The 21195-nt window shown below is 43.6% G+C and overlaps 3 protein-coding genes across 6 annotated transcripts; 1 reads left to right on the top strand and 2 right to left on the bottom strand.

The window, feature by feature from the left end:
* The first annotated feature begins 455 nt into the window (after positions 1–455).
* LOC125550111 (uncharacterized) lies at positions 456–1047 on the top strand. Its single transcript, XM_048713024.2, has one exon. The coding sequence runs from the start codon at positions 516–518 to the stop codon at positions 909–911; it is 396 nt and encodes a 131-aa protein (XP_048568981.1). The 5' UTR covers positions 456–515; the 3' UTR covers positions 912–1047.
* A 52-nt stretch (positions 1048–1099) lies between these two features.
* Positions 1100–8059, bottom strand: LOC125550110 (transcriptional corepressor LEUNIG_HOMOLOG). Of its 3 annotated transcripts, none has more exons than XM_048713021.2 (17): positions 7949–8059; positions 7737–7834; positions 7192–7319; positions 6169–6410; positions 6024–6093; positions 5826–5931; positions 5408–5457; positions 5131–5331; positions 4655–4831; positions 4355–4564; positions 4143–4269; positions 3949–4058; positions 3371–3520; positions 2162–2317; positions 1944–2072; positions 1654–1851; positions 1100–1546 (listed from the first exon to the last, which is right to left on the bottom strand). In XM_048713021.2, exons 1-17 carry the CDS (start codon positions 7981–7983, stop codon positions 1403–1405), a joined length of 2331 nt encoding a protein of 776 aa, XP_048568978.1. In that variant the 5' UTR covers positions 7984–8059; the 3' UTR covers positions 1100–1402. The 3 variants fall into 3 exon arrangements, with proteins under 3 accessions (XP_048568978.1, XP_048568979.1, XP_048568980.1); XM_048713022.2 differs by having other exon boundaries at positions 6027–6093; XM_048713023.2 differs by having other exon boundaries at positions 6169–6404.
* Positions 8060–8343: 284 nt separating this feature from the next.
* On the bottom strand, positions 8344–14726 carry LOC125550109 (RAF-like serine/threonine-protein kinase 20). Of its 2 annotated transcripts, XM_087519349.1 has the most exons (10): positions 14492–14726; positions 11382–13530; positions 10693–10928; positions 10530–10610; positions 10094–10246; positions 9678–9841; positions 9422–9569; positions 9213–9335; positions 8954–9041; positions 8344–8835 (listed from the first exon to the last, which is right to left on the bottom strand). In XM_087519349.1, exons 2-10 carry the CDS (start codon positions 13423–13425, stop codon positions 8642–8644), a joined length of 3231 nt encoding a protein of 1076 aa, XP_087375475.1. In that variant the 5' UTR covers positions 13426–13530; positions 14492–14726; the 3' UTR covers positions 8344–8641. The 2 variants fall into 2 exon arrangements, with proteins under 2 accessions (XP_087375475.1, XP_087375474.1); XM_087519348.1 differs by having other exon boundaries at positions 10693–13530.
* Positions 14727–21195: the final 6469 nt, after the last annotated feature.

The raw sequence follows: 21195 nt of genomic DNA, 5'->3' as shown, positions 1-21195 counted from the left end.
ATCATCAGTACCAACTGAGCCACAAGAATGCAATTATGCATATCTGTACTGTATGCAGTGGTAGCTCGCAAGTACACATACAAATGATAGAATTAGCTACTAGCAAGCATGCATGCAGCCCCACGTAGGAAAGCAACAGTTGAAAATCAGTTCCTAGCTAACTCACATTGGGTGGCCTGTAGCGTACACTGAATTTTGCGGATGTTGAAAGAAAATCTAGTGAATTATATATGCAGCTGAGCTGGCTATAATAACCCGCAAAAAAAAAGGGTAGGTTTTGGTCGCGTAGAAAGAAACGCGCACGGAAAAATTAAAAAACGCATGAGAGACGCATAAATAAGGCATGCTGCAAATGGATTGACTTCTCCCTCCCAAAAGTTGAAAAAGGTTTGTGAACGTCCGGACGTTACGGTGCCCAAATAAACGCACGCATGCATGCGTATATAATATAAGAGGGCCGATGGAGGGATCCTTGGGAGCTAGCTCGCTCGCCGGCAAACACCGCCGCGAACCAGATGACAACGACGCCGACGGCGACCAGCAGCAGGGGTTGCATGATGCTGGTGTTGCTACTGGTGCTGCTTGGCCGGCCGTCTCCGGCGACGGCGCAGCTGGGGGACGCCCAGAAATGCCGGGACACGTGCCTGGAGGGGTGCACCGGGTGGGTGGTGGTGTGCCACATGTCCTGCGCCAGCGCCTGCGCCGGGGCCGGCGGCATCGGCATCATGAGCATCGACAACGGCATCCCGCCCGACCACCCCAACCCCGACGATCTCCCCAAGCCGCCGCCGCTGCCGGACCTTCTTCACCCCCTCCGAGGAGCCGGCGGCATCGCCTTCAGCCCCGCGCCGTCACCGGCAGCATCTTCATCAGAATCGTCGACATCGGATGATGCAACTTCTTCAGAGTAATTGCTAGGCAAGTAAGCAGTGTCCATAAATTGGATGCAACAAGCATATGACAGACGAATGTGGTAGGCCTTCTCTCTGCGGGTATGTCTCATGGATGGATGGATGGATGAATGAATGAAAATTCATCATATTTGCAGCCATTGCTTACTTTTACAGCTGCATTCTCTTTCAACAATTCTCTCTCCCACTAAATTTAAAAACAAAATTAATTAAATAGCACGCTTCTTTCCACTAATAAAATTAATATTGATGGACCGATGTCTAATTACACAAAATAACTCGTCTTTCTCTCACTCAGCTGCAAACTTGCTTCCTCGTTTCATTCCTTCATCTAGGTAGGTACATACCACCCCCTCCCCTCCACAACAGACGGACAGGGTAAACAAAGGTGAAAAGATACTAGTAGTTACTAGTATGCATGTATTTGCTTGCTGCCTTGTGCTCCACTTCCAATCTCTCCCCCCACAAGCTTCGTCTTTACAACCAATCTCCTACTTCCACAGCTTCACCCATCTGTCGTGGCTCGCCGACGCAATCGACCCCGTCAGCGGGGAGTGCGCCAGCGCCGCTATCAGCCCCTCGTGCGCCGGGACCACGTTCCTCTGGTTATCCGCCACGCTCCACAGCTCCACCGTCTGCATTATCACATCGCATCACATGTTTGCCTCTCTTGTGCTATACACCACCTTATTATTATTATTATTATTCAGAATTTGCAGCAACCATGTCAATGCTTGCTTACCTGGTAACCACCAACGATCAAAACTTTCGGGTATCTCGGATGGAATATGCATGACTGGTACTGGTTCCCGTGCGACCTCAGCTCGTGGATGCACTGCCCTGACGCCACCGACCACACCTTCACGCTGTCCTGGCTCGCCGACGCCAAATACTCGCCCGTTTCGTCCCAGCAGATGCAGTTTACCTCACTAGTGTGAACCTAAATAATTTTAAAAATAATTCAATGGTGAACAACTACCTCCTCTCCTCACGTTGCACAAACATCACGACCGCCGTGCAATTCTTGATTACCTTTGCCTGCGAATGTAAACTCGTGTCCGTGTCGATATCAATCATGTTCACCGTGTTTCCTGCTGCCACCGCAAGGAGCTTTCCGATCCGAGGCTGAAACCTCACCCTACCAGTACCGCCCTGTTTCACCTGTATCCATTCATGTACAATTCAAGTATTATTATTATTATTGTCACTGAAATGATGTCATCTATAAACGTCATGCGCTAGAGACAAACCCTGGACACGCGTGAAGCCGCATTTTGACCAACTGTCCAGAACCGGATCTCTCCATTGTCGTCACACGAGCATAGAATCTCTGTCAATTTTGGGTGAAAATCTACCGATGTTACATGGGAGGAATGCCCAAGAAAAATTTGCAATGCGCCGGTTCGCTGCAAAATGAAGAAAATAATGGATTTAGGTATCTGGCAGTCAATACTAACATGGTGAAGTGAAACATAGGTCCATAAAAAATCAGTCACATCATCAATATGTGCACATGATTAGCAAATTAATGCGTGAAGTTTGGTTCCCTACAATTAGATCAACCAACTGTATACTAAACATATATGTTATGTTCAAGCTCAATCTGACTAAACCTGTCTGCGTCCAATCAACAATCATGTGTATCAAAAAACAACAGAAAGCAAAAGAACTAGGGTTACTGGGTCGCTCTGTAATAAAAAAATCAAACTAAATCCACCATCAATTTCTGTCTGGCCCAAAGAACAGACCACTTTAACTTCTGATCAGCCTTAACCCATTAGACTCCATAATCATGAACGGTACTTGACTTGCAATTTGATTACTGGAGTCTGGATTCCTAAACTTGAACAGTTGTGTCAACCGACTGGACTCCATAATCATGAACAGTACTAGACCGCTTTACCTTAAGATCAGCTTCTACCCAATGAATTTAAATTGGTTAGACAGCCTGAAGGTCCTGTATAGTAGCTTATGCCATAAGTAAATGTTCTTGGACAACCACGACAAATGATGTCCTGGCACAATATTATTTCAGATTGCAGAATATAGTTTACATCTAGCAAGTACCACATGCTTTGAATAATCAAACATTGCAATTAAAGGTACCAGTAAGTCTTAGATATTCAGTTGAGATTTTTGCATTTAAGATATAAGTGTTCCATGGAGTTACATAAGCTTGGCGCTTACTGAAAAAGAGACAAAGGTGTTCCCCTTTTACACTAACAAATAGGAGAGCATGATTTACACTTCCTCTATAAAAGACCTTCTATGGTATTCCCCTTCTATGGAGTTTGTAACACAAGTTTGCAGTGATCTCTTGCCACAATCAAAAGCGCAAAAGTTTAAATTTCAGTGTCAATGGTAGGCAGTGAAAAGCACCAAAAGGCCGGAACTTGCAGCAAATAAGGAAAGTAAGAATTACTAATGAGAAACGCATAAAAAAAAGTAGAAGAAAATACCTCGGCTGCATTCCATAGTCGAACAGTTCCATCAGAAGATGAAGTAGCCAACTGAGTCGAATTCGGTCTGAATCTTATGTCTGTTATAAAGTTTGTATGTTCTTCTGGTTTAGTATCCATGCTAAAATTGTCCATATTCCAGAGGAAGACCTACAGTACCATAGAAACATCACATATAAGAAAATATAAACTGCTTTACAACGGCCTAATTTTCTATCAGAGACGCAAAGCAATAACAAAATTACATGTCAACATTGCAGGTCAAGGTGGGTGAAAGGGTAATAATATTGCATCTCCAGCGATAAACAGAATAAGATGCAGGTGCCGGTGTATGGTACGGCAGAAGAAATATGAGATAAATATTTTATTACTGAAAACAATCGTGGCTGGAGTTAGCAATAACAAGTACTGTTAACAGTGATTCTTGTGCCAATATTAAAGGTAAATTCTACTTATAAAATCCTAATATTCTTAAAAGAAGGAAACTGATTGTTAATGATTTGAACGCTCTGGCACAAGGAAGGAATTTACAAAATAAATTGTTAACTCGCATCTACGTGTGAGTTTACACAGCTTACCTTTTTCTCATGACCGGCGCTAGCAAGTAACTTCCCGTCTGTAGAGAAGTGACAGCAAACAACCTTGTTGTTGCTTGCACGGTTATTAGCAACCTCACTCAAAGAAAGACCTACAAAAGAATGAACGGTTTATAATGATTATACTTTTTCAGGGCTGAAGTTTGCGACACAGCTCAAAAGCTTAAAATATTTACTTTTCAGGGACTCCTGCTCCGAGGGCCCTTTCTTCAATGCAGCGAATATGTCTCGACCATCCCCATCATCATTTGACAAAAATGAATCGACGTTATCTTCAAAATCAACGAAACTATCCAAATTATCCTGTCAGTAACAAAAGTTGTTTGAGCACAACAAACTGACAACCAAAAATTGAAACAGCAGAGCAGTATACGCATAATAATAGTACCATCTGATTAGAGGATGAAGCAAAACCACTTGTTCCATCCGCGCCACAAACCATTGAACTTTTCTGCGCAATGTTCACGTTGCTAGCTACTGGTATTCCACCACCAGGAGTATGAGTTGATGGAGTTGAGGGTGGAGAATGCCCAACGGTATTTCCTGTGCCGGTACTATTAGCTGCCCCAGAAGAAGTTGGCTTCCGCTTTCTACTATTCTGGATATCAAGAATAATTGACACGCTTAGGTATCACACGTATGGAGCTATAAAACTTAAGAAACATCTCAAGGTAATTACTCAGACCACCTGCTGCTGCTGTTGTTGTTGCTGCTGCTGCTGTTGTTGCTGCTGTTGCTGTTGCTGCTGCTGTTGTTGCTGTTGATGTTGATGTTGTTGCTGCTGTTGCTGGTGGTGGTGCTGCTGCTGTTGTTGCAATTCCATCATCCGGTGACCCGAGGACTGCTGCATCTGGGCCATCTTCAACTAACAGATAGCAAATATTGTATAATAGTCAATCATAACATGCATAGGGTGCCATAGGAAGGCATAAAAGTGAAATTATAGAATCATCCATACTATTCCTAAACAGAAAAACAGTGGAAAGAAAGTACCAGTAAAATGCAGAACATCTTTCCAGAAAATATAGAACATTTTATTTAAACAGTGAACATATTTGTAGAACAATGTAATTTGATTGATAGTGAACTATAGTTCGTTAGAATTGTCAGACTTATAATGGACTTGACATGTATCAAGTTTCTCAGTACCAATTGTATACTGACCTTCATCATATACTCGTGTTCATCTGGCCGAACCTTTGGTGAACCAGAATGAGCTGGAGAACCCATTCTAGCAAGCTCATTCTGTGTTTGTGCTTGAGCCATCATTTGCTGTTGTGGTGATAAAATTTGAAATTGGTTTGGAGATGTCATCAACTGCTTCTGTGCTCCTAAAGTTGACCGGAGTTGATCGATACCTGGGACCTTCAGCCAACAACAAAAACAGATGAGCTTTCAATAAGAAAAGTAAAGAAGAGTAAAGAGATGTCAGCAAACTCACTGTTAGCGGCCAGCCTTTCAGTGGCACACTCCCAACTCCTTGATTTAGCCCTAAGTGGAGGAAGATGGATCAGAAAAAACACCTTCGGCCATTTACTGAAATTATTTTCATCGTTTGTCATATAGTTCTACAAATCTCAGCCAATTTAATTTCAGGGTGTTTGTCGTGAGTTTAATGTGCAAGCTAAATAGCTGTATGCTCACATCTAAATCAACAAACACTTGAGTATGAATATGATAGTACTAGCCACAGCAAGCCGAAAAGGTACTAATGGGTAAAAACAATAGAACTCGTGATGCAATTTTCACTAGGACACCCGATATGGACACATAATGGGTCTTCCATCAGTACCATGAGTTTTCTACATCAAGAGACACAATGAGCAGCAGTACGTATATCATCTCAGGATATTACTCACCAGAAGCGGCTAACCCAGATTTTGATTGCAGCATGGCTGCTCCGTATAATGCAGAAGGGTCTGTAGGCATTGTTCTTTGTTGAGTAGCACCATCACCTTTGATGTCCTTGAAAATAGTTGAGTAGAATATTAGGAAGCAGCAAAAAGGTGCAGAGGAACTGTGAATAGAAATGAGTTAGAGAAGACAGTATGCATTACAACTTGCTGGTTTCTTGACTGAAGCTGCTGCTGCAGAGCTGCCATATTGACCGAGCTGCCCTGAAGTTGCCTGAATGGACAAAAGGCTTAGTCAGAATCTCACCAAAGCTTTAGTCGGTGCTGGAATGAATTGCTGAAAACCTACCCAGTTTGGTTAGCTGCTGACTTGAGAAGAGCCATCCTATTTGCATCAAAGAGCTGCTGTGATGCCTCGGAGTCCATGGGATTGTGATTCCTCATTCCTTCCATCAATTTAGAGGCCAGAACAGCTGATACATCAGAGTTCATAGCACCATTAAGGGCCGGTTGATTTGGATCCCGTCTCTGCAAGTGGGCATTCTGCTGTTGTAATAGCTGGAGTCTCATCTGGTGCTCCCTTGACTTCATCTAGTGCACCACAAAGAATTCCATATAAATACAAAAGCATATACAATGAGCAGCACATGTGACTTCTTGACATACCATTAAACTTGATACACAGAATGCAGATACCACATTCACATTTCACAGATAGGAAAAAAAAAGACAGTAGCATTCTGAGTAAGTTACACGCAGTATCCATGTTACGGCCTAATTCAGTGTCAGTGCACTTAGACATCTAGTCACACTCTCTGGTCAGTTTTTACTACTTTGCCAGATTATGCATGCCACATTCCACTTTGAAATAGTTAATGCCTCCTATTGCGGGCGCTCTGTTTTTCTTTTTGCACTCTTGAGGTCACTGTGAGTTGGCCATAGTAGCATCGGATCACATGACAGTAAGCATAAGCTTGTGTACATACAGAGTAGGTATTACAGAGCAGGATATTTATGGTAGAATGCTAGTTGCTTCCCAGCTATTAAGTAATAGAATTTCAGCAAAAATGGAACGGATAATTATAAAAGTGGATGCTGAGCTGAAGAGCTAGCTACCAACAGCATTTTAGCAAAAGAAGGAAGATAGGTTGAATCCGCATTGAAGTCACACATTATTACCGTCGCAGGCCAAGAATAAACGCTATAGCACGTCCTGTTTGACATAGTAACATCAACGTGCAGGTGCAGGTACAGGTACAGGTGTGGTGTGGGATGGTATCAAGTAAATCCTTGTTAAAAGCAGGGTAAGGCATAATAATAATAAGTGACGCAATGTAGAAAGAAGATGGGCATGGAGGAAGTAATGGCATACGTCCATAGAAGGCGCGGCTGCGGCCCCGGCTCCTCCTCCTTGTTGGGGCTTGTCCCTTGTCCTGGCGTCGAAGATGTCCCAGAAGATGGACCACCACTCGAAGAGGAAGCCTCCCGGGGCGTCGATCGCTGCGGAACGGAAACGGAACCGAAAGCAGACAAGCATTAGCCATTAATTAGGTGACAGATGAGTTACTAGTAGTACTGGTACATATTCCTCCTGGTTGTACAGGCAGGTGTTTCGGTTGGTGTGAATTTTGGGTGGGGGTGGCGTGGTGACAGGAAAGAAAAGATGCACATATATATCTATCTGTTGTGTTGTAGTGAGTGGCTTGGGGGGAAACACACACGCACATCTATCTATAAATGGTTACCTTACATCTTTTTTGTCTCTGTTTTCCCCCAATGAAGGGCAGGGGATTGGTTTTAGCATGTACTGTATCTATCTATTATTAGATGCCTACTACTGCTACTGGGGTGACTAGAGAAGAAGAATCCCTCGGAAAGGGAAGGGGAAGGAGAGGAAGGAAGATACTAGAAACGTACCGACGGGATCGGTGGCGACCTTGCCCTCGTTCATGAAGGCCTTGGCGGAGTTGTGGAGGTTGCGCTTCACCAAGTAATCGTAGATGTACACGTCCAGCCTGCAACCCCCAATCCCCCCAAAATTGAACTCAATTTCAATTTCAATTTCGATTTGATTCGATTCGATTCGATAGGAACTAGACTAGAAACGGAGGAGGAGATTGGATACATACATCTTGTCCGCCTCCCAGTTGCTCCTCTGTGCCATGGCCTCTCCGGCCGCCGGGATCCCTCTTCGATCCTTCCTCCCTCGGAGCGGTGCGGTGGCTTGGCTCTCTCTCTCTCTCTCTCTCTCTCTCTCTCTCTCTCTGCGAGCCGCGCGGGTCGGGTCGGTGTCGGGCTAGGGTTGGGCCGGGCCTGTCCTAGCCGAGAAGAGTAGCTACCAAGCACAAGCCGGTGGCAACCGAACGGCGGTGGTGGCTGACAGCTGGGTCCCACCTGCCTGCCCGCTTGCCGGCCGGCTTTGGCTCTCGTCGTTGTTTTACCCAACGACGCACCAGATTATCAAACATTTATATTTCCATTCGAAAACAAAAAACAAACAAAATGAAATTCACTTTGGATCGACTTATATATATCAACTTATATATAGATAATAATAATATATATAATTATTGTTTATAATAATAATACATAGTGTGTGTATAATTTTTACACCCGACTGAGGACACGATTCATTTCATTCATTCATCTCACCAATATTTTTACACTCACAGCTCTATAACAGACAGACAGACAGACATTACATACACCAGAGACTCCACCACAGCCACAACCGCAACTAGTAGAGCATACATTCCTCCCACCAATCACCAGAACCAGAACCCGAACCCGAACCCAGACACAGCCGGCGATTTCTTCTTCTTCTACTTGGCCGCCGCCGCGGCCGCCTTGGCCTGCTGGTTGGCCGCAGCCGACATGGACCGCAGCCGCGCCGCGATCTCCGTGAAGGCCGGCCGCTGCGACGGGTCTGGCGACCAGCACTGCTCCATCAGCCTCCTCCAGTCTGGCCCGCAGTTGGCCGGCACCGGCGGACGCAGCGTGTTGTTCACGATGCCACCTGCCAAAATAGATCCACCCATCAACCAAGCACCACAGCTTATATAAACGCTAGCAGTATATTACAAAGAAATTGGGCAAGAACAAAGACAGCTCCAGGAAGAGAATCATCAGCATACCTATTATTGCGCCATAGTGCATATTGGCATAGGGCTCCTCCCCGGTCAGGATCTCCCACAAGACGATACCGAACGAGAACACATCCACCTGCATCCATTATGCCAAAAAAACACTCTCTCTGTTATATACTCTATTTATCCACTGCGAGTTTAACTTCTTGCTAACCAAACTCTCAACTGGCCCAGTCAACCAAGAACAGGCGGCACCTAGATATATAACAGCAGAACAATATCTATGAATGACGCGTCACGGTCTTACCTTCTCAGACACCTTGCTGCTGCTCCCATTGAGTAACTCTGGAGCCATCCAGGGGAGCGTCCCCCTCACGCCGCCCGAAACCAAGGTGTTCCTCTTGATTTTCGACAGCCCAAAATCACCCACCTGGACACAACGACAGTTAGTAATTTACTCAACAGGAGGTCGCCACAACACTGTTTTTAAGTGGATGGAATGGAAACTAGGCTTACTTTGCAGATAGGGCGTGCGTGGTCCCTCAGGTTCACCAGCAGGTTGTCGCACTTCAGGTCGAAATGCACAATGTTCTTCGAGTGCAGGTACTCCATCCCGAACGCCGCGTCCATCGCTATGATCAGCCGCTTGCGGAGATCAGGACACCTTTCAGGTTATGCAAGAGATTATTACTTTTTCGCTTAGTTATTTATATGTTTTATCAGATCCAGAGAAGGGCAAATACAAGAAAAACACCAGGAAGAGCTTGCTTACTTGTCCTTCCGCTGCAAGACATGCCGAAGAGAACCATTAACCATGAACTCAGTCAGCGTCGCCAGGGTGCCACCCGGCCCGTCCTTAACCACGCCATAGAACGCTACAACGTTTGGATGATGAAGCTTTGACAGAATCTCAGCTTCTCGCCAGAATTCTTGTGCCTAGAAACCACAATGTTTATTTAGAGCATCATTACAGCACCCAACCTCTCCTTTCTGCTGAAATTTCAGATGTAGTATATAACACCACATTAATAATACGAGTCACAGATTTCAAGAATGCTATGTTTAGTAATGCTGCAACTACCTTTCATATTCAGAGCCTAGTGTCATATATAGTTTATATGCTACAAAAGCGGGGAAATCAAACTAGCATGCTTAACACACAACTTGAACACAGGTTCAGGAGCTTACCAGCCTTTCTTGCTCAGATGATCGTCCTGTAAAACAGCTTTTCTTGATGCGCTTGATAGCCACATCAGTTCCTCTCCATTTCCCATGGTAAACAGTTCCGAAAGTACCAGAACCAAGTTCCCTAAGCTCCTCGAGATCTTCATTCTTGATAATCTGTTAAAATATTTGTTCCCAACAGAATAAAAGTGAGCATTGTTGGCATGTCACTGGTCATGCTCGTAACAGAGGTTGTCATGTGCCCTTTGGTTGGCAGAACCATTGGATATTATATATGCACCCAGAAAATGCTAATATTGTCTTTCCAGAGCTAGTAATAACACTTAAACATGTTGACAACAATGAATAAAGATAGCAACGTCATGCGACTTTAGATGATTCTGGTTTGAGAATTTAGCCAAAACAATGTTAAGTTTCTTCCAACACAAAACCACCATACCTGCAAGTGTTCGAAATCAGAATCTCGAAGAGAAGCATCCATGACTTGTGCGGCAGTTCTGTCCTCTTCGAACTTTGGTTCCTGAAGCCATGAAAGTAGTCATAAATATGACAACACAGTGCGATGACAAAAGTGACAGTGGACTTCTACTAAACATGCATACCTCGAAATCTGGAGCAGGCAGATTCGTATTGTCCACCACAGGTTGATATGGATTGTCAACTTGAAATGCTTCAACACTCCTCTCCATCTTTGGCAGATGGTCAATATGTGACGTGGCATAAGCTGGAGGCATGCTGCTAACGTCAGCAACTATGATGGAAGGCTCTGCCTTCTTCTCAGCATCAAAATTGTAGGTAGGACTCAAACCCTTCATGCTGATTGCATCATTATCTGCTCCTGCGAATGCATACATCCCTTCGTCAATCTTTGCCAGGCCTTGTTGGTCATTACTCTTGCTTGGGAACTCATCCTTTGCAAGATTTCTGAAGAATGACCAGTTCTTAGGCTCATAGTTTGGCATGTTCAAGCTAAGAATAGGATCATTAAAAGGAGTTGATGACTGCGCTGCATCTTTCGCCTTTGCAAAGAAATCGGAAAGAATATCAGGGGGGAAGCGGTCATTGATATCAACAAAAAAATCTCTGTTCTCTGAGTTAGCAGCTGCAGATACACTATCTGCAACAGCTCCAGCAGTGCTGGTGGACGATGGCACAGCTGGATCATGTTTAACATCATTGGGGGGCGCGGGCTTGGGAGCCTCCCAACTAACACGACGTGCCATGGCAGCATCACTTCCCAGCTGCTTCTTAGCACTTTGCATTCTATTGGTGGTAGTGGCTTTCAAATTACCTTTAGCTGGAGTCTTTTCAACTGAACTCATGATGTTAGGGACATCCACTGCCCTCTTTTCACTGGCCTGTTGCTGTTCAACGACAGGATTTTCAGACATCATTTTAGCATCTGATTCTTCTGAAGGTATGATTATACCAAATTGACTCGGCCGCGGTACAGCTTTGGCAAAGTTTCTCTCAAACTGTGCTAGGGAATCATCGCCAGACGGTTCATTCAGGTTCAGTGATGGGGCCCCTGAATTTGAATTTTCAGCTCCTTCAACAGAATCAGAAGCCTCTGCAATGGATTCTCTAGCCACACCAGACTGAGACTGGGGTATTAGAAACTGAGCACCTGAATCATCAGATTTTGACAACCGATTCAGGGATTCCATTTGCTCCCGAGGGATTCGTTCAGAGTGGAAGGTCCGCCCAGAACCAGGTTGTGGATCCATGAAGCCATGATCGGTCATGTCAGACTCAAATTCAGAACATCCAGATGCAAAAGCTCCACCAGAGGACTGGCGGTCATCTTCATTTAACTCTCTAGGCTCTAAGCTCTTTCCACTGTCACTTGGTTGAAGAAAAGATGTCCGGCCTTCTTGAGCCGAAGAAGCAGGGGGCACTTCCAAATGCATGCTATTTGAAACAGACAGATCATTATGCAGCACAGGAGCACTCAAATTCTCAAGGGTTTGGAAGTAGTCCACTTCACTTTTCTGATGCAGCGTGTTCTTGGAAGCCTGATTTGCATCATTTATAGAACCTTGCATCATGAAGCCATCCTGATAAGACCGCTGGTCAGGAGTTGCCAGAGATGCAGGCCCAGAATGTGGCGCATACTGAGAGGCTACTCCATAATCTGAGGGCGCAGATAGAGGCATAGAGATGCGTCTCTCAGTGTCATAGAAATTGTCTCTAGAGCTCTGAGCGTACAGCATTTCCTGCCCTTGGTAAGACTGCAAATTTGCAGTGTAATCACTGGATAAACTTGGCGGTGTTGGAGTTGGTACAGTAGCAGCAGGCACCAAAGATGGCCCACGCATACCATGAAAATCTGACATGCCTTGGTTTGGGTTTGACTGATCATTATCATTATTGAGATTAATGAACTGATCCATCATACTCACGGATGTGCTTGCTAAACCATGGCCACTTGAAGGCTTCCCTGATCCTACATCTATTCCATTGACAGCAACAACATAATGGAGCTCAGAATCACCATCCATGCTACCCAGGTTATCGTCAAAATCAAGCGAGGAAAACAGAAAAACACGGAGCTTCTGAGAACCTCCTTCACTTTCAATCATGGCAAACTCATCCATCATGTTTGTCAAATCCTCGTCGCCCGACACCGAAATCAAAGAATCGAGGTCTTCACCAGGGAGCTGGTACTTGATGATGTGGGGCTGGTTGAAGATGGCAGACGTCTTTTGTCTGAGCTCCTGCCAGGAAATGTCCTTGCTGATTCGAATTATGCGCGTCTCACCACCAACATACCTAAGCTTCCCGTCACTGGGCCGGGGCAAGATTTTGCCCCCAAAGCTGCACAGGAACTTGATTCTCTTTGAGGCATCCGAAGCATCAGAGGAAGCATAGCCATGAGACAGTCCCCGACTGCTGCCATCACCACCTGACAGAGCTCGAGGCACCGACCTGGTTGATGAGTGCCTGCTCCTATTCTGAACCTGAGCAACAGGTTTTCTCTCGGGCTCCTTGTGCCGTGGATCAACAATAGGTTGGAGCATGAATATATCAGGACCAGTTTCTGATGCCGTGTGGCTGGCACCAAGCATCCCTCTCAGGTCCATGTAACCGCTTGCCGCAACGTTCTGGTCTCCGGACGTACCAGGGGCCAGGATCTTCTGGGACATGGCGCGGTCCCTCATGAACTCGAGGGCGAACTCCTCCCCGGTCTGGATAGAGTAGTTGAGAACAGGCTTGACAGCGCCCGGCACAAGGTACTCTGGAACACGGGGAGGAGCGGTGGAAGATGAAACCAATGGCGCGTGCATGGCTCTCTGGGGCGCAGAGCCAGCAGCTGCGTCCCTTCTGGGGTCCATGGCGCTCTGTCAATTGTTGTTGCGGTTCATATCATTGACGCTTCATTTCTGTTTGGGAGCAGTGCGTTGAAGAGTTGGCGGGCAGGAGGGAAACGTGAGCCTGACCTGAAGCAAACAAGCACAAGAGTGTATGTCAGATACAGCCAGAAAACGAACAAGATCTTTATTCATTAGTAAGGAACAGCTGAAACCATAGAAGCCTACACTAGATACTCCCTCCGTAAAGAAATATAAGAGTGTTTAGATCACTAAAGTAGTAGTGATATAAACACTCTTATATTTATTTACAGAGGCAGTACATGTTATTCCCTCCCATTTCCTTGTATTGCATATTTGTTGAGGTTCCGTACATACATACAAGTATTGTAAAAATCAGAGGGTGTGCAAGCAAGGAAGCAAGACCCAGGGATTGGTTCGAGTCAAAGGCAAGTAAACAGCGGCGCCGAAGTAAGCACAAAAGTTGGTCCTAGTAAACAAGAAGTATACAAGTCTAGACTAGGAAATGAATGAAGAGGGGACACCTGAAACTATACAAGACTGTATGTAATTTATATACTAGACTAGATTGGGTAATGGTCCTTCCACTGTTTGTTTCCATTTGCCTGGTAGGAATAGAGTAGGTCGCTTGTTGAGGTTGCATACATAGATAGATAGATACATACATACATGCATCGAAAAAGAGCACCACAGGTATCAAGTGAAAAAAAAAATCAGTGGGTGGATGTGTGTGCAAGCAAGCAATCAAAGCAACTGAGTCAGTCTGCCAGGAACGGATTGGAGTCAAAATGAAGTAAGCAGCGGTTGCTGGAGTGTATACAGATTATTGGTGGAAGGGGATTAAACAGGAATGAATGAATCCGTCGGTGGTTTTATAAGGATTGCCCCAAATTAACATGGCAGGTGGGGAGAAAATACATACATAGATACAGATGCAGATAAGGTAGAAGAAGAAGGGGAGTAAACCCTAGGTGGCATATAAGGTGGATAAACATGGGGCGGCAATCAGGGGAAGAAAGGTGGGATTAGTGGTCGGAAAATACCATCCAAGAAAGCTAGGGTTCCTTACCGTCCAAGGAAGTTGCAGGTCCGGACGGGGTGGATCTCCGCTCCGCTCCGCGCCGCGCCGCCAAGTCGCCGGTCCGCTCCAGCACAGAGGAGCGGCGGCGGCGGCGGCGGCGGCGAGGCGAGAACTGGTGGTCGGCGCGGTTGAGGCCGGGGGCGGGTGGCCGGAGAGGAGGAGCGGATTTGAAATTGGATGCACAGACGGCAGAGGGGGAGGAGGAAGGAAGGAAGGAAGGGGATGAAGACCAAGAGGAGGACTGGAGAGGCAGGCAGGACGCATCTTTTCTTTTCTTTTCTTTCCTTTTCTCTTCTCATTATTATTATTTACTCTGTTTTTTCTATGGCAGTAAGAAACGTTCGGATTTTAAGCATGGCAACCCAACATTTCAATTGTTCGGAGATGGAGCGAGAGGATGGCAAGTCAGGGGCAATTTTTACGTTAAAAGATAAACGAAAGCATCAAAGTTGTCCTTCTCGTCTCGTGTCACGAAACTCACTTGTCGTCCAAAGCGTTCGGGGTTGCCATGGGCTCTTACCGGACGTTGGTGTTTCATGCTTAGCAGATTCCTTTCTCTATTACTATGCGGGCGATTAACGTCTTCTGCCTTAATTGCTAAATCTCCAAGCGATCCATCCATCGACTAATTACTTTATTATGCATTACTAATACACTACAAGAAGAAGACGTAGTTGATCGGTAAAGCGCATCATCACGAAACCCAAGGTGTGGTTAATCACTTTTCCTCAATCTCTAGTACTAGTACATCGTCTGTTGTCATCTCCTCCAAAATAATTATCTTTACTAACAACAAACCTAATAAGCAGCTGCCCCTGTCCTCCTCCCCAAAAAATATTAGGGTTTTCTGTCTCCCTTCGGCATTGCCATCAGTCTGTCTCATGTTTGATGGCCTTAGGACCATGGGGCGTGGTGGATCCCGGCCCTTACCGACGGGGGGGCGGGAGTGTCCGTTTTTAGATGGTTCTTTGCGATTTTTAGGTTTTGTGTCCTACTTAGGAAGGCGAGACAGCGACGACTCTCTATGAAATAAGGTCCTTCCCGCCTAGCCCCCGTCTCGGTGACAGGTCTAGCATCATCGGTGGGCGTATGCATGTGTGTCTCCGGTGGGTCTATCTTTGGTGCGTCTGCTCGGATTTGGTTGTTCTTCTACGTTCGTGTGTTGTTAGGTTGGATCCTTTCCATCTACGCTACTCTTCATCAGTGGCGGTTGTTGTTCTAGTGCGCTGGTCCTACGGGGTCTTAGCATGACGACTTACCGACTGTTTATTACAACAAGTTTTGTCCGGCTTCCGCGAGAGGGTGGGGGGAGGGCGATGACTGCGACGCGCCTTCGGTGCGCTTCAGTGCTTGTAGTCGTCCCTAGATGATAAACGAATCCGAATGTAATTTTTATTATTTTTATTGTTTGTTGTACTGCCAATACATTGTCTGTATACGTTGTACTACCTGCGAAAAAAAGAGGTTAAGCAGAAGTAGGTACTGCCACTAGTACTCGAAATGAGGAGATGCCCGGTAGGTAGCACTAATCATATATTAATCCATCCTAAAAAAAGGAATCGTAAGCTAACCCATTTGCTGTTGGGGTATACTACACTATATATACTGCTACATATAATAATATACGAATAAGTAAGTAAACAGTTGCAAACCAAATAATTACTATTTTATGTGTGTAATCAGCAACAAACATTATCTCTTTTTCCAGGGTCAATCAACAAACATTATCGTGCTTAAACTAATTGGAGAAGAAGAAGACCCACGCCCCGTATCTTCATAATTTTTTGCAGCTTAATAATACACTCATGACTGACGCACGCCTTGCCACAATTGCTTTTTCAGGTTCAATAGGAGTTTTATTCCGTAGTAACACGGTTATAACCCAAAGGCAGGATTTCCTGCCTTGTCGCGATTTTGCATATGCGGGGTGTTATTTTTTTCTTCTCTTGTGCTCTGTACGTTTCGTGGTTATTTATTCAGAAATAGCGCCACTTTATTGCTTGTTCGTGTGGGCTTATTTGTTTTTGTGCACTCGGGATGTAGTCTGTCATTCCCGTGTGGGAGGAGCAGTTTGTCAATCTTCTATTTAGCGCCTTTTCTTTCCTCTTATTTTTTGCTTTTCTTTTTATTTCTTTACTTGTTTTTGTACTTCTTTTTTCACATGGTTTCTAATTCATTTTTTTCAATTCTTAGAAAAAAACTATATTATTAATGTATCAACAATTTTTAAAAATTATGGATAATTTAAAAAAAAATCATGAAATTTTTATATATATGTGAACATTTTTAAATTCATGTACAAAATTTAAAAACACAAAAGAAATTATTAAAATTTTGGTCATTTTTAAAATTCGTGAACACCTTTTCATGAACTTTTGGAACTCTTTTTTCAAATACATGGACATTTTAACAATTCGTGAACACTTTTGCATGAACTTTTGGAACTCTTTCCCAAATACATGAACAATTTTAAAATAGGAGGAGGAGGAAGGAAGGGGATGAAGACGACTCGAGGACTGTAGAGGGAGGTAGGAGGCATCTTTTCTTTCCTTTTCTCTTCTCATTATTATTTTCTCCATTTTTCCAAGGAAATGATAAGTATAGGACGTTCAAATTTTAAGCATGGCAACCCAACATTTCAATTGTTCGGAGATGGAGGGAGAAGATGGCAAGTTAGGGGCAAGCACGACAATTGTTTGCCAACAAATAAACTGAAACACGAAAATACGTCACTAAACTTGTCGTCGAAAGCGTTCAGAGTTGTCACGAGCTCGTACTGAACGTTCGGTGCTTATCAGATTCCTTCTTTTATGCGGGGGATTAACGTTTGTCTTAATTGCTAAATCTTCAAGCCATCCATCCACTAATTACTTTTTATTTATTTATTATACTAACAAGAGAAGGAGATGTAGTTGATCGGTAAAGTGCATCACGAACCCAACCTAGGTCATCTTTCCTCCACGTCTCTAGTACTCCTTACTAGTGCATCATCGTTTGTTTTTTTTTCTCGACAAAAGATCAGCTCTATTATAAAGTTCACCAGAAACATCAAAAACTGCATCGAGATTCCAAGACCATCGAACAATCACTACCGCCGCCAGAACAAGCCGTCACTCCAATATCATAGCCGACTTGACCTTGTCGATGACAGCCAGAAAGTCTTTGTGTTCGTGCATGTAAGGACCAGCACCCTGGAGCCGCTGTCGTTTTCTCCAATTAATCGTGCTTAATTAATTCCCTTTTGCGGGTTTAGTAGGAGTTTTGTTCCATAGTAACACGACTATGGTCCAGAGGTAACATTTCCTGCCTTTCCGCGATTTTTGCATATACGGGGTGTGTTTTTCCCTCTTGTATTTGTGGATGTTTCGTGTTTTTTTTTGAGAAACAGCGTCACTTTATTGCTTGTTCATGTGGGCTTATTTGTCTTTTTGCACTTGGGATGTAGATTGACATTCGGTATGGGAGGAGTAGTTTGCCAATCTTCTATTTAGAGCCTTTTCTTTTCTCTTATTGTTCCTTTTCTTTTTATTCCTTTATTTGATTTTTGTAATTTTTTTCTCACAGTTTCTAATTCATGAATATTTTTAACAGTTCTTGAATGTTTTTTAATTGTGAGGAAAAAATAAATTCATGAACAATTAGTAATGCGTGAACACTTTTTAATATTTATGGACTAAAAATTCATGATAATTCTTAAAATATATGAACATTTTTAAAATTCATGTAATTTTGTGAAAAAAACAAAAAATGTATTAAATATTTGGTCATTTTTAAAATTCGTGAACACTTTTCATGAACTTTTGGATCTGTCTTTCAACAACGTACGATGTCCTACAGGGTCAGCTCGATAAGTTCAAGATGAAGTTCTAGCTGATATGTACTCCAAGCGCACTCATTAGCGATGAGATTTCGGGCTTAGGAAACAAAGGAACCGGCCTCCTCTCCATGTCTGTGCCTCCAATTTCAAATCTGAGCGGATTAGAGAGGAGGGAGATCAAGGAAGGGGATGAAGAGTGGGGAGGAGAGGGAGCAGCGGGCAAGGAAGGGGATGAAGAGTGGGGAGGAGTGGGGAGGAGAGGGAGCAGCCTCCTCTCCATATCTGAATCTATAACGTCTGTCTTACTTGCTAAATCTTCAAGCCATCCATCCACTAATTACTTTTTCATTTTATACTAAAATATGACAAGAAGACGTAGTTGATCGGGAAAGTGCATCACGAACCCAACCTAGGTTAATCATTTTTCCTCCATCCACGTCTCTAGTACTCCTACTAGTACATCATCGTCTGTTTTTTTCTTCTCGAAAAATGATCAGATATATTATTATAGAAGTTCTCCAGAAGCATCTAAACATAATAAAAACTACATCGAGATACCAAAACCACCGAACAACCACTACTGCCACCGGAATGAGCCGCCGCTCCTCTACCGAAGCCGGCTTGATCTCGTCGATGCCAGCCGGGAAGTCTTCGTGCACGTGCCTGTAGGGATCAACTCCCTGGAGCCGCAGTCGTCGCCGTTGAACCGCATAGATCTGATTCTGAAGCACCTGACACCAAATCTCGGCACATGATAAGAACCCCTAACCTCACTGGCCCCTAGGAGACCGCGGAAATTTACGCCGGAGCTCCGTCGACTACGTCCTGACGAACGAACTCGAGGAGGATCGAAGTCCGGAAGACAAAGTCGAAAAAGAAGGGCCACCATCTGTTCGAGCGCCGCAGCGGTGAGGACTAAAAAACTCTAGCCTAAACTATTAACAAGAGTGAAGGCATTGGGATTCTCCTCCTCACCACCGGTTGCCGGAGTGTTAGACAGAGGAGAGGCAAATCCATGGGCTCACCGGTGAAGCCTGGAGGAGAGAGTTTACCCGCCGTCAAATTTTGTCCCTCGCTTTTTTTTTACTACTCCCTCCGTCCGAAAAAGCTTGTCCCAAACTTATCTTTCAAATGCATGTATCTAGCACTAACTTGATGCTAGATACATCCATTTGAGGGACAAATTTTTTCGGATGAAGGGTATGTAGTACATCTTCTGTATGCATTATACTACCTGCAAAAAAAAGAGAGAGAATAAGTTAAGCACAAGTAGGTACTATCACTTATATACTACTCAGAAATGAGGAGATGCCCGGTAGGTAGAACTAATCATACATTAATCCATCCTCAAGAAAATCATATGTTAACCCATTTAGTGCTGGGGTATATACTATACTAATGATATGTACTAAGTTATCAGTGCCGAAGCAAATAATGTATGTAATCAGCAACATTATCTCTTTTTATTTCAACGGGCCAACAAATTAAACATTATCGTTTGGAGAAGAAGACCCCTACCCCGTATCTTGATAAATTTCTGAAACTTCTTTTTAGATGATAGGTGATACTCCCTCCGTTTCTAAATAATTGTCTTTCTAGATATTTCAACAAGTGACTACATGCGGAGCAAAATGAGTGAATGTACACTCTAAAACATGTCCACATACATCCGTATGTTGTAGTCCATTTGAGATGGCTAGAAAGACAATTATTTGGGAACGGAGGGAGTATATGCCTTCTCGCACCTTTTGTTTTAACACCTAGCTCCATTTTTCACATATTGGGTGTTTTTTCCCTGTTGTATTTTGAATGTTTCATGGCCTTTTCTTTTTCTTTTGAGAAATAGTGCCACTTTATTGCTTGCTCATGTGGGCTTATTTGTCTTTCTGCACTCGGCGGGGATGCAGAGTCAGTTTGGAACTTTGGATAGATGTCTGGATCCAGTCTGAGAATATGAGAAATATTGCCATGTGCGTTTGGATGCTCTCGATGGCCTGCCACTGTTTGTCAGAGTGTACTGATGTACGTTAGAGTGCTCAAAGCTTTTAAATACAACCAGGCGCCTGTCTAGGGTAAGCAACTTGTTTCTTTTCCATTTTCTAATTAGACCAGGCCAGGCACGCATCTACTCTGTGAGGACACCAAATAAACACGTACCAGGCCAGGCGTGTGACGATCTGGAAGCCAACCAAACTGACCCGCATTCTGTCAATCGGTATGAGAGGGCGGATTGGCAATCTTCTACTTAGCGCCTTTTCTTTTCTTTTTATTTTACCTTTTCTTTTCATTATTTTATTTGCCTTTTGTGTTTACCTTTTCTCACCGTTTCTACTTCATGAATATTTTTCATAATTTATGAACATTTTTTTCTATGATTCACTAATATTTTCTCAATTCTTTGAAAAAAAATCATGAGCAATTATTAACGTGTTGACAATTTGTAATAATTATTGAAAATTTTAATTCACGAATATTTTTAAAATATATGATTTTTAAAAATTCATAGAAATTTATGAATATTTGGTATTTTAAAAATTTCTTGAACATTTTTTCATGAACTTTTGGAACAAGTTTTCAAATGCGTGAACATTTTAAAAGTTTATTTGGTATTTTAATTCATGAATATTTTAAAAGTTTATGAAAAAAATCAAATTCATGATATTCTCAAATTTATTTAACATAAAATTTTGATATCCCTTCTGTGCTGGAGTTGGTCCTAGTTCACTGTCCCGCAGAGGAGGTAAGCGGAGCCTTCTTCGTCTGAAAGGAACATGCTTGATTTGTACAACTTATTATTACTTCTCTTCTCTGTTAACGTGCATGGCATTAACGCACAAACTGACTTTCTGCAAATTAAGGTAAAAAATTGAGCGGT

Source organism: Triticum urartu, chromosome 4A (genome assembly GCF_056163025.1).
Source record: "Triticum urartu cultivar PI428250 chromosome 4A, HENAU_Tu73, whole genome shotgun sequence".
NCBI lineage: Eukaryota > Viridiplantae > Streptophyta > Magnoliopsida > Poales > Poaceae > Triticum > Triticum urartu.
The sequence above is the reverse complement of the archived record's forward strand: the minus strand, read 5'-3'. Positions and strand labels throughout refer to the sequence as shown.